Source organism: Thunnus thynnus, chromosome 9 (genome assembly GCF_963924715.1).
Source record: "Thunnus thynnus chromosome 9, fThuThy2.1, whole genome shotgun sequence".
NCBI classification, from domain to species: Eukaryota; Metazoa; Chordata; class Actinopteri; order Scombriformes; family Scombridae; genus Thunnus; species Thunnus thynnus.
In genome coordinates, this window is record NC_089525.1 from 17,601,020 (window position 1) to 17,628,264 (window position 27,245).

At 40.2% G+C, this 27,245-nt stretch overlaps 3 protein-coding genes and 1 long non-coding RNA gene across 8 annotated transcripts in view; 2 read left to right on the forward strand and 2 right to left on the reverse strand.

Moving 5' to 3' along the window:
- On the reverse strand, positions 1–7,734 carry LOC137189454 (endonuclease domain-containing 1 protein-like). 3 transcript variants are annotated; one of them, XM_067599332.1, is made up of 3 exons: positions 7,170–7,734; positions 1,772–2,078; positions 1–1,158 (listed from the first exon to the last, which is right to left on the reverse strand). In XM_067599332.1, the coding sequence occupies exons 1-3, from the start codon at positions 7,340–7,342 to the stop codon at positions 553–555; spliced, it is 1,086 nt and encodes a 361-aa protein (XP_067455433.1). In that variant the 5' UTR covers positions 7,343–7,734; the 3' UTR covers positions 1–552. The 3 variants fall into 3 exon arrangements, with proteins under 3 accessions (XP_067455433.1, XP_067455434.1, XP_067455435.1); XM_067599333.1 differs by having other exon boundaries at positions 2–1,158; positions 1,772–2,098; positions 7,170–7,733; XM_067599334.1 differs by lacking the exon at positions 7,170–7,734 and having other exon boundaries at positions 2–1,158; positions 1,772–2,174.
- On the forward strand, positions 5,535–12,630 carry LOC137189453 (zinc-binding protein A33-like). The gene is made up of 6 exons (XM_067599331.1): positions 5,535–6,222; positions 6,938–7,033; positions 8,582–8,815; positions 9,036–9,058; positions 9,371–9,486; positions 10,326–12,630. The coding sequence occupies exons 1-6, from the start codon at positions 5,701–5,703 to the stop codon at positions 10,889–10,891; spliced, it is 1,557 nt and encodes a 518-aa protein (XP_067455432.1). The 5' UTR covers positions 5,535–5,700; the 3' UTR covers positions 10,892–12,630.
- On the reverse strand, positions 9,370–18,251 carry LOC137189457 (uncharacterized). 2 transcript variants are annotated; one of them, XR_010929641.1, is made up of 3 exons: positions 18,059–18,251; positions 17,050–17,129; positions 9,370–9,454 (listed from the first exon to the last, which is right to left on the reverse strand). It is a non-coding gene; the product is annotated as an uncharacterized lncRNA (long non-coding RNA). The 2 variants fall into 2 exon arrangements; XR_010929642.1 differs by lacking the exon at positions 9,370–9,454 and adding an exon at positions 13,176–14,764.
- The window catches only part of cabp2b (calcium binding protein 2b), a 14,981-nt gene continuing 3,088 nt past the window's right edge, over positions 15,353–27,245 (forward strand). Inside the window, exon 1 of one of the 2 annotated variants that reach the window (XM_067599335.1) lies at positions 15,353–16,290. In XM_067599335.1, the coding sequence (XP_067455436.1) occupies positions 15,922–16,290 (369 nt within the window). In that variant the 5' untranslated portion in view covers positions 15,353–15,921. Of the gene's footprint in view, positions 16,291–24,144; positions 25,621–27,245 lie in introns of those variants that run through there. The other variant, XM_067599336.1, reaches the window with a different exon arrangement.

Below are 27,245 nucleotides of genomic sequence, written 5' to 3' on the forward strand. Positions count from 1 at the left end.
CTCATGGGGGAATGTTGGGTCTCTGTAAAATAAAGAGTATGGTCTAGACCTACTCTATGTGAACAGTGCCCTGAGATAACTTATGTTTTGATTTGGCGCTATATAAATACAACTGAATTTAATTGAATTTGTATGAACAAAGTTAGTATTTATTTATGATGCTCAATAAAATGTACATTTCTATGTTATCAATAATGAACTTGTGATAACTCATGTTATTTTTTCTGAAAACATAACTGACAGCTTGGTGTTTTGTTTGTTTCACCCATTTCATTTGTTTTATTTGAAAATCATTAGTGGACATGTTTAAAGATGACACTGAAAAGAGGGGAAAACATTTATTTAAAAAAACCATAATCATCGGAAAAATTTATTTCAAACCATCATGAGACACTGTCATATTCTGGTTAATCAAACAATCATTCAGTATTACAAAGAGGGGGGTTTATGAAGAACAGGGGACAAAGACTCTGGCTCAGACTTCTTGACTCTGGCCAGGCAGGAGGGATGTTAACACATGATTTCAGTAAGAATCTAAAGCTTTGATCTTTGTTACTGACACTGTCCATCAAACAGACTGATGGACATGGCCAGCCTTTGTGTGAGGATACTCTCCAGGGTCTCTAAAGACATCCGCCTCACATCATAGCCCCGCACAAAGGCCTTCGCCCTGGGATTAACTGGCACAATCTCCTCTCCGCTGTTGCGGTCATTTCTCCCCACTGCTGCGTATGTGGGGAAAAATGGCTGCATAGACTCAGGAAGATTGTCATTGTAAGATGGGCAGCAGTAAGCAGACCACATGTACTCAGGAACAGACACCCTCTTATTGATCCAGTGAGCTCCAGACTCATAAGGCAGGACCCCAGTGATCACGTACATAGGCCCTCTGCAGAAGGCCTTGAATTTTCTTAACATATCATTTTCCAGTGAATTCCAGGGGCCAGAGTTGGAGCCTGCCCGCTGAGGAACAATGTTTGTGAGGGTGAAGGTGGCTTCACGGTCTTCTTTTGTCTTCCGGTGCATGCTGGGATTGAGATGGCCTTTGGTGTAGTTGGAGTACTTATAGTCCTGAAGCACTGCCTGGCTCTCAATCACATTCTGGTCGGCGGGGATGAAGAAAGATTTCATCTCCGGGCTGGCACGGGAAAATGCCAACTTAATAACCAAGAGAGAAGGAGATGTCACTTTTTGGGTGTATTTATACTTTGTGAATGGGTGTGTGACTGACCCACTCATGTAGTTTGTGAAATAAAAATGAAAAATAAACTGATGAAATGCAAATTCCCTTTTCTCTGTAATGATAATATGTGTGATAGTATTGTTCTTCTTACAGTTAGTAAGAAGCCACTTCTGCTTCTGTTTAAAGTTAAAGGCAAAAACCTCATATGCACCACACCAGCTACAATGACACTTCAATTAAATATCACTCCGTGTTACATCTGGTCTTGTTGCCTTAACACATAAACACAAATGTTCATTAGATCTACATGAGAATGTAGAATTTAGAACAAATAAAAGGATATTTTTGTGAAATCTCGTGAGTTACTACATTTAACTCTACCTTTAAACAATAATGCATTGATAGAAAAACAGTGGACCAAAGGTAGAGATAATTTATTGTAGAATTACCACAATCAAGAAAGAGCTTTGTCAGGACACTAGTTTTTCCCTATAAATCTATATAATTACAGAATATAATCATGTTCAAACACATCATATCTGACAAAGTCTAATTCAACAGAGTTGTTGCATCACAAACGTTAATTACCTGTGGTTCATACATCCAAGTAGCGTTGGGTCGTTTGCCATCTGCAGGACTGAGTATGTACGCCGAGTATAAAGGTGCACGATGCTGACGCTGATACAGGCTGGCAAAGCGGTACTGGTTTTTGTAGCGCTGGCATATTGGCTGATACACCTCTGCAGTGATACCCTGTGGTGGAGTTCTGTTGTAGAAGAAATCAAGGCACTGGGAGAAGTCTTTGCTGATCTCTCCGATGACCAGTCCACCAAACCAGGGCAGGAGAAGAAGCAGAGCTCCCGTGGAGAATTGCAGCGTCTTCCTTTGAGACATCCTACATAACAGAGCAGCAGGCTGTAAACAGAGAGAGAGAGAGACACACTGTTCCTTGTAGACGAAGTTCTAGAGTCTAATAAAAACCTAGATTTCCTTTGTGTCCATTCAGCGTCTGGAGTTATCACTGTCGTTTCCTCTTATATATACTGACAGCAGGAACCCTGTGGGTGATGGTTTTAACACACCCACTAACCCCTTGTTTGCTGTCAAACTTCCCTTGTTCCCCTTTTTCCCCTTCTGGGAAACAAAAGCTTTGCATGTTCTTTATTGATCAATCAGCTGAGGCAGAGAACATCTTGTTTCAAGTCTTTAATTCTTTGGTGAGTGTCAAAAGGCATCACTCCAAAACCTAAACTGACCCGAACCTTTATTTATTCCTTCTTTCTCATATCTATCACATCTAATTTTATGATCTTTTAAATCCAGAGAATCAGTTGAAACACGAGATATTTAGACTATCTTCATAAGAGGACAAAAAGCATGTAGTGAATGCTACAGGAACTAACAGTGCAGCTTCTGGTTGCTGGCTGTTGGAGAAGTTGTTGTTGTCTTGTTTATGTCCCCCCAAGGACCAGGCTTCTATGCTTTTAAGGACCACAGACCCCCTGAGGCATCAGGAATCACCAGAGACTGAGAGGTGTTGAAAACCCATGAGTACTTTGCATGATGCAAAGGTCAGAGCCTTTCTCGTATATCTCTCAACAAATGACTTTTCTTGCGAGTACTGACTCATGAGTATTTGCAATATGTAGTTTCGGTGTAGTCTTGTATTTACTGTCTCATCAAAACTCCCTTCATGGTAGGAACCGGAAAAAAAAAAATTGCCGGAAGTTATACAGCAAAAACTCTCATATAGTACTTCCATTATTTCTCAACCGTAACTTTACAAAAAGTCTGCAGCTTCTTTATTTCATCCTTTGCTTGACCTGTTTGTGGGGGAAATCCTTGGTTTCAGTTTCTCTGCTCCAATTTGTCAAAAATGACGATTTTACTGTATTTATGAATTGTTGGATTGTCAAAAGGTCATAAATATGGGGGAAAACCAGAGTGATGTACACAGATAGATGAGAGATTTGAGACCATGATGTACCGTAGGGGTAGGTATGGATATAGTCTTGTTTTGAGTATTGATGCTATAGGATTGATACCAAAAAATGGGTCACATTCTGGGCTATTAAACAAACTCAGAGACCACCTTGTTAGTTCAAAGAATTACACGGAATTAACTTATTTGTTATTTACCTTTAAAAGTTGTCTTGTGTTTTAACGTACATGTGATTAAGTATATAAAAGAGGACAATAAAAATAAAAAGTGATGCTCGGCAAACCACTAAGTGGTGATGAAAATGTATTTGGAAACCTGCATATTTAGAATAATATTACATTAGCTGTTTATAATAATAAAATGTCTTATAGCTGTACTAATATCAGTGATTGTGGCCTTGATGTCAAATACCAAATTTCATGGTATTACCCACGATAAAAGTACCATTTTCTTTTTTTTGTGTGTTGTTAAGAAGCAAACTGGAGTTTAGACTAAGCCTCAACTATATCGAGGATATCGAGTTAGCTGTGCGACGTCTTGTGAGTGAATAAGGTCGTTTTAGATTAAAAATAAACTTAAATGGAAGACTGACCTCAACGCCCCCACCTCAGCTCTCTCTCAAAAGAAGTTTATATATTAAATATTTAGACTTTCAGTGTGATTTGTAAATACATGCATCCAATAATGGTGTTTTCTGAACTAATTTATACTGTAAGTTCAATCATTTAGTAAAAAATCATAAAATGAAGCATCAGCATGGTTTGTAGGTTGCAAAAACAAGCCTGAATGTAAATGTATTGCCTGATGAATGATTGCAGTATCTTTTCAGGAATAAAGGAAACACATGTGAATTTTGGCCATCCAGTGAGCCCTTAGAGACATGACACTCGACAGGTTGCTGACTGCAGGACAAACAAACTAATCATGCAGATCAGTTTAACTGGCCGGACTGTGAGTAATAACGCTGCATTTACAGTCACTGGTGACGAGTTGCCATCTGTGGGTGATCAGGAATTACCAGAGGAGTTTCAACGCAAAGGAGAGCTGCTGAGCTTGACTTACTGACTTATTGTGTGTCAGCTAGTTTCCATTCTTCTTCCCTCTTTTATTACTGACTCAGGCTTTAGGGTTTGTTTATATTGAACACCTTGCTCATTAATCTGAATGAAAAAGCCATTAACCTTACTATTAATTTCCTGTTTTTATATACAGTATGTATTTTTAAATGTGAAAGAGGAGCTCCAACTCAATAATATCCCCCTGATGTGTACATTCATGTGTACATAAATCATTTATGGATTGCCAGATTGTGTCTGGTGTTTATCCCCTCCAGACTGACACTTTATTTGTCTTTGAAGCTCTTTAATTCATCAGAACGACTCTTCCAGTGGATCATTTGACCGCTCTTCTACTGGAAAAGGGCTGCAGAGCATCTGCACCAACATGTAATTGTTAACAACGTATTAACATTTGTAACTGCAGGTTTGGATTATTGAAAAAGCCTATTAGCTTATTAACATTTATAAATACAGATGACTATCTATATCTGTATATCTGACTATATGTCTGATGAAAAACAGTGTGGAGTCTTATGTGAAGCAGAATTTATCTAAAAGATCTCTGTGCACAGTTACGTTCAGGTACATTACCAGTAGCTGTAGGTTTACTGATCTCCCTAAAGAGAAAAGATTGTTTGCTGTGTGGTTTAGGTGAGACTGAAGACAAAGTCAATTTTATGTTTTATTGTTCATTATATTATGATTTAATGGCTACTCTATTTAGTAAAATGTCCTTAATTTCTGTTTTTTTTTTTTCTGAACGAACGGTTCTAAGAAACTCGAGCTGTGTTTCAGGAAGGGAACATTTTGTGTGGCTGATTTTATTTGTAGAGTCTGGTACAGGACACAAAGTTCTTTGTTGCAATGTAATGTTAGAAGATTTGTTCTTGCCTAAGTCTGACTAATGTTGCACCACTGCACCTGTATATTGTTGTCTTGTAAGTCCATGTGGGCGAGAGACTTGTGTGACTGCCTGATTGACTACGTGAAATACAGATAGTAACTCTGCATTGGTAAAAACATTTATAATGGTGGTTATAAATATAAACTGATGGTTTATTACCCTTTATAATGACTGGACTTTATTAATTACTGTTTATTACTTTATCAATAAGGTAACAGCCAGAAAGATTTTTCACAACCCAAGATCTGTTCTTATTATTTTTTTATGACTGGTTTATAAAACATAACCGTTAATTAATCTATTGTCACAACTGATAAGCCCTTAATAAAGGGTGACTGATAAGCTAAAGGTAGCCTACCTATATTTCTTGATCTGTGTTTGGCTGCCAGGCTGAGACTGTGCGCCTCGACTGGAGTCTCTCCAGCGGCGGCGCAGCGGCACTGAGCCTGTTGCTGCACGCCTTCCGCCTCTTTCGTAAAAAACATCTGCCCCGCTGTCAGCTTCAGCTCAGACCACTCCCTCTCTCAGTCTGCACGGAAGACTAGTCTAGTCTTTACTTGTCACAGTGTTGCCGTTAGACGTTTCTTTTTCGGGACTATGTGCGCTGCCGAGAATGGCGGAGGCCTGCGCGCTTGACGAACTACAGTCGGAGCTCACCTGCCCGGTGTGTCTGGAGCTGTTCCGTGACCCGGTGATCCTCGAGTGCGGACATCACTTCTGCCAGGTTTGCATCATCCAGTGCTGGGAAGCCAAAGCGGACGAGCTGTCGAACTGCCCAAAGTGCAGAAAGTCGTGCGCCCGTAAACTTCGACCCAACTCGCTCCTGTGCAACGTCGTTGACAGTGTGCGTAGAGCCCGGACCATGGACGCAGCCGTGGGGACAATCGGGTATGACCCGGAAAGTGGTACGCTGGAGGAACCGGAGGAACGGGAGCCCGGGTCCAGCATGAGCAGTGTGGCCTCGTCCATCGGGCACTGGCCGCGCCTTGGTTTGGATATGTGCGAGGAGCATGAGGAGAAGCTGAAGCTTTACTGCGAGGACGACCAGCTGCCCATCTGTCTGGTGTGCGGCATGTCCCGGGACCACAAGACCCACAATGTCATACCCATTAACGAGGCTTTTGAAAACTACAAGGTACAACCAGGTTCACACAGACCATTTGAGAGAGTGTACTTGTAGATGACTATTAGTTATTGTTTGATCAATGTGATTCATTGCTTGAAGGATTACCCCACTTAAGTTTTTCCGTATCTTTCAAATATCTAATTAATTTGTGTTCTACATTATAATAACTGCAGTTATAAGATTATATGTGGGCTCATTTGACACTCCCCTTCTTGTCCCTGGAAGGAAGTGCACCAAACATTCCTAAAAGTCAAATCAAACCTACTCTATAATTTAAAAAGCAGCTTTTTTAACAGTTCTGGTTAACAATGAGGGCTTTCAGAGATCAGATGATGAGACATGAGAGTTATTTTAAAAGCAGACTTCTTGTTTGCCTTTGGGTACTTTGTGTTTTTAGAGGAATTCAGCAGGTCAGTGTGAGTTCTTGTAATTCCTGTACACTTTCAACCTTTCTGTCAGTTTGTTTGGAGACTCGCTCTGAGAGGCCTCTCGGGGCAAGTTTAACACGTTTTACTGGCGCTGAATTCCTATTTAGTTTGAATTTGTGGGTCAGAGCCAGGGAAGGGTGGACATCATATGACTCCCATTAAAGTTGACTGTTGTTGTTCAGAGCGAGTCACCAATCGAATTAACTCTTGTTCGTTTAAGTGTAATCTTGTTTACAGAAACCATGTTTTATAAATGTTTTGCATGTGATCATTTATTTCTGCTGCCCGACCAACAGGACAAGCTGTCTGTCGCTCTGGAGAGGGTACAGCAGCAGACGGAGGAGGCCTCGCTCTTCCAAACACAGACCAATGAAAAGATCCTCCTCATTAAGGTATCAAGACGTGTGTGTGTGTGTGTTTGTTTGTATATCTGTGTGTATGGAGCGTTGTGAAAGACAGGAATACCCTGAACGCCCCTCCTGGTCTTCTCAGTAGAACCAGAAAATCTGGTAGCTAGTTAATATTCACCTGCGTTCCTCCACCTGTAGCTGTCTGACAGACGTGACTCGTCCCAATAAAGTCTTGTGTTGATGACACAGCAGCTTGTCACTCAGCGCTGTTTTAACGTGATGACTCTCATGTCTTGCAAAGGCAGTCATGCATCCTGAAATGAAATTATGAAAAGACAAACATTTATACATGTCATGTTTGTCTTTCCTGTCTTTCACAGGTGGACCACACACATGCACGCATGTACACGCCCACACACACACATACACAAATGTACAGGGTATATAAGTGTACAGTACAATAGCTCATGTCACACACCCTCACAGATAGAGATAACAGCTGACAAAGTATAGACTGGGTTGCTTTTTCCACCAAAGCAGCATTCAGCTCAAATTGTATGTGTGTGTGTGTGTCAAACAGAGATATGACTGTGGCATGTGGTTTGTTGTGTTAGGGTGTTTCTGCTGCAGCAGATAAGTACACATATCTCTGCTATAGGCTACTACTTTTTACATTTTCTGGCCTGTCTGTCTGTCTCTGTGTATATATTTCATTTGCCTGTGTGTCTGTCTGTTTGACCCAGTTTTATGTGCACATTCACAGATTTTCACTTCTTGATTTCACCGTCAGTATGACAGGATGTGGGTGAGAAAGGTTGAGAGGAAGTTGGTCAATTCTCGCTCTGCAAATTTCCTGTGTGTGTGTGTGTGTGTGTGTGTGTGTGGGTGTGTGTGTGTGTGTGTGTGTGTGTCTGTAAGTGCCTATTTTGTGTCATTTTACCTGCCTACCTGTCTATCTGCCATAGTCTGATGAATGGATACATGTTCTACATACACTGATAGAGGTAGTATGAGAGTCCCCACATACTGGTGGAGTGATGGCACTTGGGCGGTCTGTTTCTCAAATCTGAGCCACAACCAACCCCTGTGTTAATCAAGAACAAACCAGATAAACGAGAATTGGCCCACATCCAGAATACACATACATGAGAGCACTGCATCTTTACCAAAAATGGCCCACATTTAATTTGGGCCATTTTTGCTATTTTACATGTGGGCTATTTCAGGCTCACATCCTTTTTGTCTGGTCAGAAGACAGCCAGCAGTTCCACATCATTGCCTGAAGTGGCCCACTTCCGTATGCTATCGGGGAAGTGCAGATGAACCTTCCATTTTTAACCCTTGTTGTGTTTTTTTTTTATTTTTGTGTACAACTGTATAAATGTAGAAAACGCAAAGTATCTCCAAGAAACTAAAAACTTCATGTTTACAGCAGTAGACTTCAGGTTTTGTTGTCAGTCCCTCATAAATTGCCATTTTGCACTGAGATTCAACATTCTCCATTCTTGCCGGTTACAGAGGTGTAACATATTTTCAATTTTCCTACAAACAGAGCGGCAAATCAGGGAAACTCTCCTCTCTTTTTCTCAGGAGCGAGCAGGAGATCTGGAGGAGCTGGTCACTGCAGAGTTCAGCCGTCTGAGGGAGTTCCTTCTGGAGGAGGAGGAGCGCATAAAGGAGAAACTGCAGAAACAGAAAGTGGAGAAGCTCAACCAGCTGGAGGAGGCACTCACTGAAGCCACGGAGCAAATTAGCCAACTGGAAAGTACGGCCGATCAGCTCCGCCTCAAACTGAGGGAAGAAGAAAACCCAGAGCAACTGAAAGTAAGAGAAGAGGGAGGAGAGGAGGGCCAGATATTTAATTGTATACAAGATGATCTATTGTGTAGCATTGTTCTATTAATGTAGATACATTAAAATAAAGAGAAAAATAAGTATCAATTACATGAAGAAAATATGTGAACAAATGAAGAATATCTGCGTGTTTCAGCAGAGACAAGAGTGATTTGTAATCACAGGCCTGTTTTCGTTTTCTCTGTTTCAGGGAATTAAAGATTTCATTGGAGGGTGAGTGTCATCTTGATCATATCTCCTTTCAGCATGACTGTTGTGACTTCTGATTGAGTCATTTCATTTCTAGGTCATCTCATGACTGTTCTGAATCAAATATCTCAAGTCAAATGTCCTTTTTGTTATGTAATTAACTGTACGTCCTGTTCAAACAGGATGTTGGGGCATTATTGTGGATTAGTGAATCATGTGTACACATTGTAGTGCCAACTTTGTTTGTTTCTCAGACAGTAAACAGACTTTCTTTACCACCTGTAATACAGATTACTTATTTTTAGATTACAATCTCTTTCCCACTCTCCTTTCCAGGGCTGAGAGCTTGTTTGAGCGCCCTCCAGAGGTGGGTGTGGATCTGCAGTCTGGAGAGTTCCTGGGACCTCTGCAGTACAGAACCTGGAGGAAAATGAGCTCAATTTTTCAGCCAGGTATTAAGACAAATACACACACATGGCATGAACACACATCACCACACTAGTATTAGAGTTGCACTTCAAAAACATTGTGGGACTCTCAAGAGAATGGTCAAAATTGATGCAGCTCCAAAACCACTGGATCCTTCAATTCCCATAATGCAGCTCAGTAGCTTGTTTTGTTTGACCCTCCCCATCTTTCAAACTCCACACCCCCAGTTTCTAACACAGGCTTTCTGTTGAAAATTTGTAGTCCTCAAGCCAAAGCTGGCACACCTTGGTGTTGTAACTGGAGTTATTTTCTCAGTCTTAACAAAACTCCTCCAGAAAGACATTATTTGTCCGTTTCACAGGCTGTTTAGTTCTTCCTTGACTAGCACAATGACTTTGACATGTGAAATCAGAGGTGTGCCCCTTTAAAAACAAGTTGGTTATGTCTACAAAAGCAATTTTTGTGTTTTGCAACTTTTGTGCAGTCTTGTATCAACCTGCTCTATCTGATAAGATGCACAACCGTGTGTTTTAAACATGACCGTGTTGGCTTCCTGAGCAGACACCAGGTGTTTCTGAGGAGTGTAAATAAAGCCAGTGACATGCTGTCAAAAGTGTCACGGATGATTTAACGAGCGATAAGAAGACTGGATCTCTAATGACTCTCTGGTTAGAGTTTTCTATCTTGACGCAGTACATCATCTATATTTCATTTGGATCCATGTAGCTGATGCTCTTATCTAGCTCGTCTTACACTAATTGAGCAGGTAGGCATTCAATGTCTTACTGAAGGTCACTGTCAAGGAGTCTTCACTCTTTGTAAACTCACATTTGTTGTTGTCTATCTTTTTTTGCCCTCTCAGCTGTGACAGCAGTGTTCCTCGACCCGGACACAGCCTACCCCTGCCTCTGGGTGTCCCAGTGTTGTACCAGCGTCCAGGTGGGCAAAATCCAGCCCAACCTGCCCAACAACCCAGAGCGTTTCACCCGCTACAACATCGTTCTAGGCTCTGAAGCCTTCTCCTCAGGCAGACACTACTGGGAGGTGGAGGTGGGCTCCAAGACAGCGTGGGGTCTAGGTGTGGCCCTAGCCTCCGTCAACAGGAAGGAGGAGATCAGCCTCTGCCCAGATGATGGTTTCTGGACAATGGTGCTGAGGGACAACGGAAATGGCACCAGTGAGTACGAAGCGTGCACCGACTCAGAGGAGAGCTTGTTATATCCCCCCAAACCCCCCAGGAGGGTGGGGGTCTTTCTAGACTATGGTCGTGGTGAAGTATCCTTTTATGATGCTGGAGACATGAGTCACCTCTTCACCTTCTATGACGCGAATTTCAAAGAGCCTGTTTTCCCGTACTTCAACCCCTGGCCGATTATCAACGGATACAACTGGGAGCCGCTCACCATAGTAACACCACACTGGAGGTAGACGTCCCTTTTATACTGACGCTCGCCATCAGCTGGTTCAGATTGAAATCAGCAGCTAATAACTGTGCAGCGGAACTCAGTTGGACTCTCTCATGAGCCTTCACAGCATTAACTGTTTGTCTTGAAAGTGTTTTCTATATAAAGTACATGTTGATGATAAACAGGTAACCCTGTTACATTCCTGTAAAGCTAGACAGAAGAAGATAAAACTACTTGATCAAAGACAAACGACACTTTAAAGGACATGGCTGATGATATACTGTATTGTTCTTATTGTCAAAAATCCCATGAAAACACCAAAACCAACAATTAACTGATTCTGCCAACAAGATTTGTCTGTTTAGCCAAAACCTGATAAATCTTATTCCTCCATTGTTGTCCTAAAACAAAAAAAACAATTTAACAACATACAGTTGTAGTGGGTGACATGTTTTTTTGTTGCCACTAATGCAGCACTTTAGTTTATTCACAGTCTCACATACACCGTCCAGCTGCTGTAAATACTCACTAGTGCATCAAATGTGTATTAATCCGCGCCTGAAAGTAGTCCCAAACAAAGGCTCTATTTCCTATTATTTGAAAAATGTTACCTAAAAACTAGAGTGCCCAGCTGTTTGAGAAAGTTCCTCAATCTTTTTAAAACATTTGATTATTTGTGACCTGTTTTTAAAGATTTAAACCTTCAATAGAAATTAATGGGTTTTTGGGCTGAGCGCCAAATAAGTATTGTTGGTTTTGGTCTTTTCATGGGATGTGTTAACAATAAGAAAAACATTGATTAACACCAGTTCCAAGATTTTGTATTAGTTCTGAATTCACTGGAAAAGGAGTAAGGCACATTGCTTACTAGAAATGTAAAAAAAACAAAACAACAACTTCATTTGGAGAGTTGGAGCAGAAACACCTTTGGATTTTATTAATTTTATTGCAATATCTTACAGTGTGTTTTGTAACAACATCTAACAATATACCAACATTATGTATTTTTCACTGTTTTTGTATGTCCTACCCTGGTATTCTAATGATATGTTCGTCTAAAACAGAGACATGTATGGTAGATTTACAGGTGCAGTGTGTGGGATTTAGTGGCATCTAGTGGTGCGGTTTTTCAACAAACTGAATAACACCCACACTAACCCCCCTGCCCCACCCCTCTTCCAAGCATGTAGAAGGCCCTCTCTAGAGCCAGTGTTTGGTTTGTCTGTTCTGGGGTACTGTAACATGGTGGTGCAACATGGTGGGCTCCATGGAAGAGGACCTGCTCCCTATGTAGATTTAAAAGGCTTATTCTAAGGTAAAGAAAAAAATTCTGATTTTCAGGTGATATACATTAATTAAAACATACATTCTACACACTGCACCTTTAACACAAGTAATTACGACTTATGATTAAATTTTCCCCTGACCACCAAATTTGTTCCTCATGACTCTTTAAAATTTGGTTTTAATATATTTTCCATGTGAGCTTCCAATTCCAAATCAGAGTAAACACTGTAGATATTTGACATTTTAATAATATGATTAAATTTCCCACTGAGGTTGGTTTTTTTTCCATCAGATGGTGCCCAAAACCAACTTTGAAAGCAGAATTACTCTGCTCTCCAGTGGTCCTCATAACAGGACTCTGGGCTTTTATAAACTATATTTATGGAAGAGTTCTTCTCAATAACTGCTGAAGAATTATTTATCACCAGTTTTTCTGCTGTAGCTGGTACACTAATAAACCAAAGATCCACTGAGGCACCTGAGTTAACCGTTGCTGTGGTCTCACATACCTGCACAGATGTGGAAACAATGTGATCTAGTGTGGCAAACACCTTTGTGGAGCTGATGATGTTAATTTTTTTTTATGGTGATGAACAAACTTGACAATATAATGCAAAGAAGCACAACAGCACCAGACACTACAGGCGCTACAGAGTTGCAGTAACATCCTCTTTGACAACAAAAACTGAACGTTCAATTTATGGTATTGCATCCAGTGGCTGTAAGTATCTGTTTTCAAGATAATTGATTAGATGTCACCCAAGTGTTTGATCTTTGTGTTTACCTGTTAGGGATATGTCAGTGTTTCTATTTCAGTTAAGCAAGGTTAATGAGTTCTTTCATGCCAATTGAACAATGTGGTAACCTGTCACTTCTAGTACGGACAAATAAATAATGAGAATTAGTCTGACCCATATAAAATTATCTGTGTCTGTTTAATCTCTCTGCGTCAACTGTCGATACATTAACCATAGAATGGTCTTAAGGCTTTACCTGTCAGGGTTGTGACCAGTGCAACCCTCTTCTCCTGTAACTGTCCTGATCTGTAATTAGATATTATTGGAGCCTTGTACACATGCAGTAACACAAGCCTTCACTTCTACATTACTGCCCAGCCACCACTCCTTCTGTCATTCATCCCCGTCTTTGTTCAGTTTAAGTGAAGGTCAAGGTGATAAGAGATGAAAGTGGTTCTCCAAAAGTAAGAAAAGTTTTTGTCTTTTTACACTTTCTGTCTGAAAGTTCCACTTCATTCCACCCCTCATCTTTCTTTTCATCTCGTTCATGCATCCATTATCTTTCCCTCTTCTCAGATGACAGATCTCTTCCCAAAATACAACCCCTATTTTTAACCCTCGGTGCGTGTAACTCTTTTCTGTAATGGATCTCTTTTCTGCCTTCGCTCAAGAATTTGCCGCTCCCCTCCCCATCAATAATCAATGAGGAGAGGGATGGCGAGAGAAGCTGAAGGAAGATGGAGAGGGTGAGCGACTGAAAGACGGGAGTTGAAGTGATAAATGGAAACCTCATTAGAAACTGGAGAGAAGTCAGCCTATACATTATCCCGTAGTTTGGGGAATATACATTATCGGCGTGTGTTTCAGTTTGACAAATGTTTGATGCAGGCTAAAAGGAGATGCAGAGAAGGAAAGGAGGAGGGAGAGGGATGGAGGGAGATTTCAAGGGAGGCGGTTGAGGGCAAAATAAGTGAGAAAAAACATTGATAGGACATTTTTATTCATAAAGAGTTAGACAAAAGCCACAAAGCTATACAGCTTTTTTTTAAAAGAGCTGAACAGCACAACAATATGTTAATATGTTTACACGCTTCTGTTCATTTACGTCTAAAAATACAGGTCACTGGTGATTTGTTATGTTCACCTGTGTGTGCATGTGTGTGTACTCAGCCATGATTGTTGTACAGGATTATGCACGCAGGACAACGTTGAGGTGATCTGTTATAGCTAAACAAAAGTCTTTCATCTTCACATAGCTGCTGCTGTGTTTGTTGTATCCCTCCCTCTCTATCTCTCTCCCTCTCTGTGTCGCTAAATGAATAGCTGACCTGTGCACCTCGAAAAAGAATCCAATTTGTGTAACAACAAAGGCTCCTGATATGACAGGGGATTGAGGGCGGATAGATTGAGAGAGACAGGGAAAAGGAGAAGCAATGAGGATTACTGTCAGAGTGAAATGGTGGTGACAAGAAAGAGGCAAAGACAAGATGAGGGTGATTCTGAGAAAAAATAAAGATAAGGAGGGAGAAGGTGAGTGAAAGAGGCCAGGAAAACATAACAGAAAAACACAAGATATTTATTAGGAGGTGGAGGAGCAAAAACACATTTCATGAAAGGATATAAACACTGATGACAAGGAGGGTAGTTGAGACAAAGTGCCTTGGCAACAGGAGGAATGTTTACCTGCAATTAAGGGGAAAAGACGGAAAAGGGGGAGGAAGAGAACGAGGGAGAGAGAGGTCGACGTGTCACAGGTAGATGTGTAGGAGGTATAGAGTGTCACCTAAAGGACCAAGAGGTAGCGAGCAGGGGGGCAGAGCTGCAGGAACTCCCAGAGCCTCAACAACAGCTGATGATAAAAACCTCCTGACCTGCACACACAAAGACAGAAGATATGGACAGAAGCAGGGTGCAACACTGAGGAAAACAACTGGAGGAAATAACTTTAATTATTACAGGACAGAGAGGAGGAAATAGAAAAACATTTGAGGTTATATTTTTCCTGAAATTCCTTGATTAATTCTCTATCTCTCTTTTTTTTTTTTTTTTATTACCTGGATCAAAAAAAGATTGCCACTGTATCAACAACGGAGCTGATATTTCGAGCAATTTTTGAGGGAAATTGATAAGTCTAAGGACCTCTTTAGCTGAGTCTGTGGTGGATTTTCACACATAGAATAAGAGAAAAACACAAGAGAGGAGAACAGGGAAGAGGAAAGAGAGAGGGTGAGGGAGGGGGAGGTAGAGCGAGCGAGGGAGAGAGAGAGTGTGTGAGCCTGTGACACCAAGATGTTCATGATCATTCGAGAGTTGCCCGCCGGAGGAGGCGGTGCTGCTGGAGCGATGAGCGTGCCACAGGAGAGGTCTGCAAAACAGGTGTGTGTAAATATGGGTTTATATATATATATATATATATATATATATATATATATATAGTTAAGTATTTATGTGTGAAATTATCTCTGTCTGTCCTTATAAATTCTTACGCTTTTCTGTGTGAATATATGCAACTGTTTTATTATAAGTAGATTTGAGTGGCAAACAAAAGTTGAATTAATTTTGTTTTACATGAAATTAATGATGTAATTTATTGAAGATAACTTAAATATTTGCTGTACAGGGAAAAATATGTGTCTCCATGTTTGGTAAATTTTGAAGTTTTCGGATAAAGTGAATTACTATAAATGCTCCTTTATATGTCTATGTGTTTCGCTCCAAATTGCCACTGAATTATCCAAGAAAATTAATTATATAAAGCGTATAAAATACAGATTTTCTTATTTTATGAAATTTGACATTCTGGTGATACACGATTTTAATAACAATGCTATGCATTTGGCATTTTCATGAATAAGTTTAATTTATTTATATGTCACGGTTCTAGATCAGCTGTAACAAAGTGCTTCACAATACAAGACAATAAGGTTTTAAATGGTCAGATGTCTTAAATGTCCTGATTGCAGTAACACTGAATTCTCAAGTTTTCAAAAAGTGTGTTTGTGTGAACGCATTTGAACTATTTGTCACCATGTTTTGCATCTGTGCGTCAGAAATAAGGTTTGAACACAGACTTCACCAGTCTGACCTCAGTTCCTCAAACCCTCTGCCCCCCCACCTACAGGTGCAGGCCTCCATCAAGAAGAAGGTGGGGAAGCAGAAGAAGAGAACCAACGACAACGTAATGCTTGACGGAGACATCCAAACCGCCGCACAGCAGCCCCCTCGCCATCAGAGACCCGTCCAGATCCCCCAGACGACCGCGGCTGCTGAGGACAGAGAGGCGCTGGAGGAGAAGCTGGAGGAGATGATGGAGGGACCGCAGAGGAAAAAGAAGGAGAGAGAGAAGGAAGTGGAGCCCGTAGACCTGCTGCCTATAGTGGACTCTGTGTTTGGACAGGTAGGAACCATCTGCTGCAATGTGTGTGTGTGTGCTCATGCTGTTGGGACTTGAGAGTGTGTGTATCTGTGTGTGCATGCTTGTGTGCATGTGAGTTTCTGCCACTTCTGCCACTCTGTGTGTGTACCCATGTGTGTGTGTGTTTCATGTCCACCCATGTGCTGCTGCATCAAGTTTTCTGGCTGATTGAATGTCTCGTCAACGGCTTGATTGAAACCCTAAGCCTCCAATTCAAATTTAAAGCCCGGCTGTGTCTCAGTTTTCCTAAATAAGCCGTGTCTCCCACACACTCCTGACCTCTTTGAGGGCATAAAGCTGCCGTCAAGGCAGTGACACAAACGTTAACCATTTTGCCTTCTTCGTTTAACCCCAAATCCTTTCTGGAAATGGCGAGAGCAGCAAAGCGAAAGCTGAAGCTAAGGATGGAAATAGCGTGTGTTTGAGAGGATTTAAGCTCCTTTACTTTGGGAAACATTACGAAAGTTTAATCCGTAACAGATACGGCCATAGTCAGCCAGAGATGTGATGAATACCCTATCTCTGCTGCCATTGTATCAGCTTGGTATCGCATCACATCCCATCACTCACATGGTAAAGCAGTGATACATGACACGGCACGGTAGGCTACAGCATTACAGCATCTGTCACCCCGGGGTTAGACATGTAGGATTGTGGTGTGAGAAAGTGTTTTTGTGTGTGTATAAAAATAAAATCAAAAGAGATTAAGTTAGAGCTTCGCTCTCTCTCCCTGATACTTACCTCAGCATGGCTCGTGAGTCATTCTGGATTTCTTCTGATATGAGGAAAGAGTCACATCCACCTGCTCACGTCAGCAAACTCTGGAGGGAGTGATGATGAACAGGGCTGAGGTTAGAAACAGGAAATCAATATATTAAAAAAAAAAAGTGATGTCTGTGGTGATGTAAGTTATCCAAAATAAGAGAAAACAAGTGAGTGAGTGGGAGCAAGGACGCAGAATCTGGAGGGAAGAGGAGAGAAGCAGTTCTGACTACATTATTAGAAGATTGATTTTTTCTTCATTGCACTGTTTGGCCACTCTGACAACTAGTGCATTGTAGCATGAAACTAACATACGAGCATGTGATGTTCCCAGAGACCTTCAACCCCCACATACTGAGCTGAAATCAAACAGATGGAGCTTGTAGAAAGGCTCACACAAACTCATTATCTTCTTAAAGATTTCATAAATCGAGTTACACACATTATATAATAACCACGTATACATTTGTAATTTCCTAAATATTTCCTAATATTTTCCAAGGAAGTTTCCTAGAAATAACTATATAATTTGGCACCTCTTTTAGTTAGGTTTTAGCGATGGTGGAAAGTAACTAATTATTTTCACTCAATAAGGTACTTAAGTAAAAATACCTTCATAAAAATGATCTCTATTCAATTTTGCTTTATACTCCACAACATTTTGAAAGAAAATATTGTACTTTTAATTGCTACAGTTAGTTTACAGATGAAGACAGATTCATGTATCAATAATAGTAATCTAATAATATAAGTAGTGAGTATTTTACTTGAGAAATTTTAAGTAATCTTCTGCCCCCATGATTGACTGTGAAAACAGCGATACAAATCACAAAGACAGAAAGACGATACCATGAACAAGTCAGACCAAACATTAGCAACACTTTAGCAGACAGCTAGTATAGCGGCTAGCTTGGTTAGCAGTACACTAATCATAGAAAAACTAACAAATCAACAATTACAAAACAGCGGTGATGAAAAGAATACCTACAAATAACGCTTTAACGAGGACATTTGCAGAGCAGATAAAAGATGCCTGTCAATATTTGCTGGGACACAGATCTGACAAAATGGCGGACAGAACAATGTCAGTTAAGCTGCAGCTGCTGTAGAACTCTGCCAGCAGGGGTGCTACTAGCAACAGAATGCTAAGTACATTTTGTTGCTCCTAGCAACAGAATGTTCAGCTGAAAAAAACCTACTGCTTGTGGCAGGACAAGTACATTTGTTGCTGGTATCTCTTTACTTTGAATCAAATATTATCTTTAATGCAGTGCTTGTAAAGGTGTGTTCAGAAAGTGTGAGTTTGACCGCTGCCTAATATTAGCTACTTTAGCTTAATTATGCTAACACATCAGGTAACGTTATCAAGTAAGTTACTGAAATACTGCGATAATAATCCGGCTCAGTGCGAGTCCCGAAGCCAGGGAGAGCAGCAGGTGAGGCAAATGTCAATCACAGCTGACAATCAATGCTGACACAGCAGACATCAAATTTAGCGATTGAGACCATAATGACTCATTGAAAAAAACTATTGACTAAGTATTTCTGGAGAGAAGTTGACATTGCACTTTATAGTACTTCTGCATTGACTTCCGCCTCAAGCCCTGGTAGAAACCACTTCTTTCTGTTATTTCTCTCCAGTCTGTCTCCTTTCTTCTTTCATGCTAATTTGCACCTAATCATGTCTTTTCATTGACTTTGCGTGTAATCGTGCCATGTCTAAAATTCGCTTCGCATTCTGTTTGAACACACAATAATGGAGTATTTTAAATGGGGGAGAGTAAAGAATCTAAGTACTGCTTCCTCGACCACACTTTAGTTTATAAGTTGATTTCCAGAAGAACTTTCCTCAAAGAAGCTCTCAATTTAAACCCAATTAAAATTCGTTATTAATTTATTATTGCTAACTTTATTCTCCTTATGCCTAAATGTTGAATTATACTGCATGCTTGCCTGAGAACTAATTTCACATTTTTGCATGTTCAGCTGACCTGCTGTTTACTGACTAAAAGACTCTCCAGGTTAAATTAGCTTTTCATTAGAACGAATTAACTGCAAATGTACCAGTTGAACACTGTGTCTAAAGTATTTTACCTATAATTAGCATCAAAACACACAGTTCTTTCCGGGCAACTTCTTGGAAATTACTATTAAATTATGGACCTGTATAAAAGCCTCACAAGATAACAGTCTGAGGCTCCTTCCTTCCTTCCTTTCCTCCTTCCTTGCTCCGTCTTCTCTGTCTCTTCTCTTTTTCTGATAGACAGCTCTTGTTACTGGACACCAGCTGATGAACATCTGAGACCAGATCAACACACACAAAGTTCGTCATGAAGGCACATCAGTACACTGAGTCCAAAACAAAGAACGGAGTCACATTACCAGACTGTTGCGTATCACTCATACATACGGTACACACACACAATGCATGATCAGTGTCACAAGTGTGTGTGATAAAATTAACAACGGCGAGTGTGACAGTCATTCAATGCAGGCTTACATAAGCAATTGAAAAGTGATCAAAACATAAACCTAGTAACATAAATCCTTCCCCACAGATCACACACACAACATCTCATTTGAGTAATTAATTGAAACCACGAGTAAGAGAGAACCAACCTAGTAATTAACCAGACTTAATGGTATTGGTTGTGTCTTTGGTTATTAATGCAGCCGCTGGTGTCAGTTTTGTGTGACACACAATCATCAAGGTGAATCATGAAGGAACTCAATGAAAAGCTCATTTGGTTGATAAAGTCGTATTGTGGTGTGTAGAGCTGATGAGCCTTCAGTGATGTGAGTAAGTGGACTCGTGGACTCTAATAGAAATGTTCGGGGCTGTAAATAGGTGGGGATGATCTGTGATGGATACAAGTAGCTGCACTGACTGATGGAGTTGTTTTGTTTATTGTTTGACTAAAACTGCCTCATAACTTAAAAGTACTTGGTCTTTTAGAGTTAAGAGTCACTGTCAGCTGTGGTGATATATAGATATGTGATAGATAAGAGGTATATAGGACTACTAATAAGTGAAATACATCATACAGTAAATATGTAAAGGAACATAGATGTAAATGAGTTAAACAACATTGTTTACTTATGTAAGATAACATGTCAACATTAAAAATTATAGGTTTTCAAATGTTAACTTAGTTTTTGTTTTTTATTGTTGTGCTTTGGCATCATATGTTACTTTATACGTCAGGTGTCACATTTTAAATTCAGATGTAAAAACTGCCATTACATAAGAAACTACTTCTGTTTCATGCATGATAAATAATTGCACATGAACAGCACAGGTGAAGATGTAACTTTCACATAGAAAATATTCTGTTTACACTGTATGTAAATCAACATCTTAAAGGCATTTATGCTTTGAGTTTGCATGCAGGTTTTCAATATATGACTTTTGTGGAAGTGTTTGCACAAACAGTTACAAAATACAAACAAAATATTACGTAATAATTTCGTAATAATTTCTTGAATGGGGTATGGAAGAGTGCTTCGAAATACCTCAGATGATCTGATTTTCTGACAATATTAACTCCAGCGCAGATTTTATCAGTGGCAGCTTGGGAGAAGATATAATTTTCCCTTACTCTTTATGAGTATCACATGTTTTTAAAAATGGCCTTGTTATACCCACAGGCAGCACTCATACAGTATCTGACCACATGGTGAATAGATCACAGTGACACTTTTTCAGTGTAAACAGACTGTTTTTACTCAAGAACTTTTTCCGGGTAAAGTTTTCAATTACAGTGGTCGCTCTTAAGCTGAACATCTTTCAGTGATGGCTCAATCTTCCCAAAACTTCTGCTAAAAGTAGAAGTTGGATCATTACTGTCTCAGTCTGTCACTGCAGCAGCTGTCAGATGAAGCTATTAGAAGTGTCCTAAAGCAGCCTCTAGTGGTGACAGCTGCTTTTAGCAACAGAGATGTCAGATGTCACTATAATGTTTCATCTAATGGAGGTTTGAGTATTTTTCATTCAACCATATGTTTCTTTGCCATTAAAATCTCAGAGAGATTACGAGCAACCCCGCATTATGTTTTATCTGAGAATAGTTTAGGTTTTACAAGAATTATGTTACATCACCAACACATTATTCTTTTAAAATATTTATTTTAAAATAGTCAACTTTATTTATTTGCAACAAATTAAATTAACAAGTTAACTCAGGTTATGGAGCAGGAACACACCTCTAGTCACCTGTCGAGCCTACCGTGATTAACCCCTACGCGCCTGTTAGTGTCAGTTTCCTCTTCCTCACATCCATCCTCAACATTCAATACCTCCTCATGTCATTAAACCTTTAATCACATCTTGCTGTGGTGTGGTCCTTGTTAGTGAACCTAAAGAATTGTGAATTGGGAGATCGGTAAAGGCATCTTGATTTATTTTTTGATATTCAGACATATTACATTTAAATATTCCTTTCTGTGCATGTACCAGAAATAATAAATGTTTTATTGTATGATTGATTAATTATTAACAAAAACACTAAATTGCTAGGGTCATAAATAACTAAATTATATATAATTGTATAGATTTCCATTTCTATAGAAACACTTTTATTTCACCAACAATAAACCTCTTTTATAACTTTTTTAATACAGACTGTGTAGTAAAGTCTTGTCCTGTAAGAATTTCACTAATTAGCACTTTTAATTTTCTAACACAATGAAAATACCCAGCTAATATAATTTTTACTTCTCTCACTGTTTCTATACTGTATCTACAGTGTTAATACTACAGTAATTACAGAGTGAGTGCCAGTTTTGGAGAAAGAACATTTGAAGCCGAAATTGGATCCATGAGGTGTAAAATTTAACTCCTGACGTGCTGCACACACACACACACACACACACACACACACACATCAGATCATGGTCATTTTCATTTCTTGGAGACCTAACCCTAACCCTAATCTTAACCAATGACCCACAAGTCAGATTTTTCCCAATTGGGGACATGGCTTTTGACCCCATTTGGGAAAGCCATCCCCAATTAATTGGTCCTAAGTCTGAAATTTGTCCCTAAAAGCAGCTTACTTAAATCACTTTTGGGGTATTTACAAAGACTTACATTAATTTCCTGGAGACTAACCCTAACTAACCCTAACCCCAACAACCATAACAACTACTTGTCTAATTAACCCTTACCCTAACCTTAACCACTGACCCAAAAATCAGTGTTTTATGAATTGGGGACTTGGCTTTTGTCCCCAATTGCACAAACCATCCTCAATCAACTGGTATGTTGATTGGTAAGCCTGGTATGTTGATTGGTAAGCCTGGTATGTGTCCCTGAAAGTGACTTAAGTTACACCCACACACACAGACACACACACACACAAGCTGTGCTCTCCATATGGAAGTACTGTAAGCAGAACACTAAATCTGCTTTTGGAGAGATTTGTTGACAGATGTTTTGTACAAGCTCAGCTGAACACTTAGCGTTGCACTTATAACCTCAAATTGTGAATTTAATGTTGTCATCATCATGTGAGAAGTCAAGTACAGCGAGAGCTCGAGCCGCCTAACATCCTGTTGACTGTGAACCTGAGATGACACAACCGACAGTAGATAGTCTGGGTCTCATGGTGCCTTTCGCTGAAGAGCCTCAGCTCACTTGTGGTACTCCTTCATTAACTGAGGGTTTAACAAAATGTGAAACATCTCTAATTCTTTGTGGAAAACACTTCAACAATGTGTATCTTGTATGTTTATGGGAACTAAAAGTTGTTTTTACTTTGACATCCATGTACTTGTTTACCCAGTGGATTTAAAACTTAAATTTCTCATTTGGAGGAAGATGTGAGCTTTCATTTTATTATGAAAACTACAGAATTATGATTTGCAGGAAAATCAGTCCTCTCTGTTGATTTTAAACAAGACTAGGTCAAAACCTACTATGAGGCTGGACCGTACATGGTCAACATGTGTAATTGTGGCCAATTTGTTACAGGGATAGTCAGTGGTAGTGTCTATAATGTGAATTCCTGGATATTAAATGTTCATCTGCAATTTTCTGTTGTGGTCCCAGTAATATTTGCTGTTAAAGTGTACTGAACTAGCATATCACATGGCATGGTTAAACAACGTTTGGGTCAAAAAAAAAGGTATGAATGCAGTTGCAAGAACAATACTTTAAACTCATATCTTGGGATGTTTGATTTGAAAGAGATCTTTTAATTTTAATAACTATTCTAATTACCTGTTAATTCCCCCGGCTCTTTCATCTGTTTCTGTGTATGTCTGTAAACAAAGTCTCATCTGTATGTTTACATAGGATTAGCATGCTAGGCTAACAGTCCATCAGCTGTGTAACTTTATATCTGTGCAGTAATGTCTTTCAGAACACACAAACACCGTAAATACACCTGTCACCTGCCTAATATGGTGCTGTTAAACTGGAAACACCATGGCTACACCTTATTTTCATACATGGGCTACACACAGCAAGGCATGGCTGTGCTAATGATGCTAGCCATGCTAACTAGCTGATAGCTACTGTGCAGGTTGGCATCTCTTTGTAGCCATGGGTTGGTACTCCTCTCAGTGTTGGAGCCTCCGTGTGTGACGCTTCAGTCGGTAAATGTGTGTTTTTAAAACCTATTTTTGGAGTGAGCTGAGCTGGGGGCTCCTCTGTAAACGCCCTCTGAGGACATTTGTTCCATGGATGTATAAAGGGAACTGGATACAGGAAGAGCGACAGGCTTTGAAGCCAATTTGATATAGTGGCCAAATCAACATCATGAGATGGTATTGGGCCCAAAAAGACTTTTTCCCATATACTTACATTGTGAAAGAGACATCTGTAAATGAACAGAAAGTCTAGAGGAGTCACATGATTGAATCGTGTTATCCCCATTTCAAGTTAGTTGGGGACGTCTCCAGTGAGCATGTTCCATGGGTGCATTGTGCACATAGAGCATATGCAGTATGTTTTCAAGAAGCGGCTTTTTTGGCTTCATGCGCCACTGAGCAACTTTCATAGAAATGAACGGGGACCCGCCTATGATGCTGATCCAGTTGTCTTCATACATCCATGTAAAAGACCCTCTAAGGAGTTGGCTGTTCAGTACATATTGTCTTAATGGTTTTAAGCCTGTTTTTCACCATTAAAAATTAGCGTTAGCATTATCACAGGTAACCATAGACTGTAAATGCACCGTGCTAACCAAACTAGCAGTTAACGCTAATGTTGGGGTCAGCTCCACCGTCTTGTCCAAATATGGTCACTTCTGGCTTCTAGCCAATGGGAAACTCCAACACCGGAGCGGCTGACCAATGGTGTAACTTCATCCCTCAGTGAGTCAGTCAGTGACAGACATTCAGGGTTAGGCCAAATCAGGCGTTGTGGAGCACCACTGCAGGATTGAGCGGAGGTGTGTGGGGGGTCTGGGCGTGTTTGTGCTCTAGAAGGTAACTGTTGTGAGACAGTCTGAAAATAACGTTTTATTGATCTGATTCACTGGCTTTCTCGCTACCACTGCTCCCTCCGTCTCCCTCCGTCTCCCTCCATTAGAGGGCTGGTCTGTAGCTGGTCCAACCAAAAAATATACCCATTGAATAATTTTCCACACAATTCCACTACACATGGACACAGTTTATTCACAGAACATATGTTTTTCATCTTTTACTCTCACTTTTAAATCTTTCCTGAAGGTTTATGATCAGTGCACATAGTTATTTTAATTTTATATGGGCTTTTTTCTTTTTGTTTAGTCTATGTTTGTACAATATATTACTCATCCAGTCAGATGTTTAGTAAAGAAAAAGGCAAAAATCTACTCTAATCATTTAATGTAAGTGATGGCAAATAAACAGGAAATCAAGATTTTGATAATATGATGGCATTAGTTTCTTTTCATTACACCATCTTCCTCTTTAATCTGAAATGGTAGGGATTAAAACCCTCTCTGTTTGTGTACTCTTAATTCTCCCTCTAAAACTACTGTAGATGAAGTCATTTGAATGCTGATGCAGAGAGAGAGGGGGCAGCAGAAGAGGAAAGAGGAGGAATGAGAGAGAGAGAGAGAGGGATTAAAAGCGATCCGTGTGAAGAGAAAAGAGACAACCCTGCTGCTGCAAAGAGACACGAGTGAGCTGCTTTCAGTGGAGAGTTTGTTTAGGTTGGGTTAGTTTGGTTTCGTGCTGCTTTGTTTGGTGACGTCACTTGACTTTGGATCATATAGAGATGGGTGGAGTCACTCAGGATTATCCAAGCATAGATTTAGAGCTTGTTTTAATCTCTGTATTATCAGTAGTGACAACTCATAACCGGTATGGAGTGAAGTTTTCATCAACTTCAGATCTTGAAACTGAGCTGGACCTCTGAGAATTTCAGAGAGGAGGAAAAAAGGAGGGGGCAAAAAGAGAGAAGAGATAGAAATACACAGTTAGGGACAGAAAATAACATTCTGATAAAGAAACTAATAGAAGAAGGAGAGGAGAGAGGCAGAGTGAGCTTGCTTGTTGAGCAGGGGAGGTTGGGTGATGGGCAACTGCACCAAACCATCTACGAAAGACAAAATAAATAAGGTAAGAGCACTTCGTCTTATCTTTGTTAGACTTTGGCTTCCTGCAGCTTCAAGCTTTTGCTCTTTGCGTGTTCGTCGCAGGTGTCTGTGCTCAACTAAAACATCATAGCAACTTTGATCAATTCAGTTTTGACCTTTGGGAGCAGTATATGTAACAAAATAATCGAAGCTCAAAGGTCCGCCCTTATTAGCTTTCAGAACTTAATGGAATTAATTATTTAATCCCTGGGTGACAGTTTTAATAATTTTACATGTTTGTAAATCCAGAACAGCAAATAAAAGTGTGAAATTGTAGCACTGCTTGTGTGGAACCTCCTAATATGAAATGTTTCCTTTGATGGTAGTTGCATGAAAATTCACAACATTATTCAAAACTTTGACACAAGGACACATTGTGTAACTTACTGTAATAGTGTTATTGACACAAATATGTCAGTAGAGTAGACATTTAGCAGAATTAACTCTGTATGTGTCAGCAGAAGAAGACTTGGGAAGGATGGATACATAAGGAAAAAGTTGAGATCAAGATGATTTTTTCACAGCAAGGATTATGGCTGATGTGATTGCCTTGAAATAATCTTATGCAATCCAGGCTTACAGCCATATTCTATCTAATGTTTGCGTGATTAGAAAACCTTGTTCCTTGAAAGATATGATTATGTTTTATGTGTGAAGAAAGCCACACAGACATTGTTTGAATGAGTGGGATAACAGCCTGGTCTGCCTCTGAAAGGAGGCAGAGGAGGGGTCTCTCGGGGGTAACGAAAGGGCAGTGGGCCGGCAGGGTCTGGAGCCGGAGGGAGAGGAGGATCAGGACGTGAAGGATAAGCCGTTCAAACATCCCCTCGGTGCGCTGGTGAAGAACTGCAACATGCTGCACAACATTGTGGGCCCGGCCTGCGTCTTCCTTAAACAGGGCTTTTCACAGACTCTCGTATGTAACACAGTAGACAAAGTTCACACTCGGTGTCCCCACACACCCCCCCGGTGCAACTTTTTCCCCTCATGTCGATTCATTTTCCTCCCCTCATCGTGGCTGACCTTTGTGTTCTTCACTACACCAGCTGTGCCATCCCACCGCATTACTGGTACAGGTCAGGCGATCAAATCTCCTGGTACTGCACGTGCTCAGAGCGGTCGATGGTTCAGTTCCATGGAAAATTATTGACTGACTCTGTGGAGCTTACTCTCAAATATGTTGCACAGGGTGATGTGGAGGTCAAGACTGAATCTCCAACTGGGCAAGTGGGAAACTGCCCTGCATGAGGTTCACTTCTGGGCTATTTGTTATTGTTGGATTCATTGCAAATTCAACTGGAAATACTCGAAACCCATATTTAAACTGATAAGGGCCTTTAGTTGGCTCATTTATTATGTCAGTTGATATTATGCTTACATGGTGAATATTTCTAAATACATTTTTCTAGATTAAATATCTCCAGACTAACTGATTCACAGCAAACTGTGGGTGGGGTTGTAGCGCAGCATGCTGCAGGTTGGTTTCTGGGGCTCTGGGCAAAATACAATGACACAGATCACTTTTGCAACAGCGTCCCCCACTGTAACTTTACAAAAATGACAAACTCTGCTTGTAGTTTTCTATCTGCCAAATAGACAAGATGATCT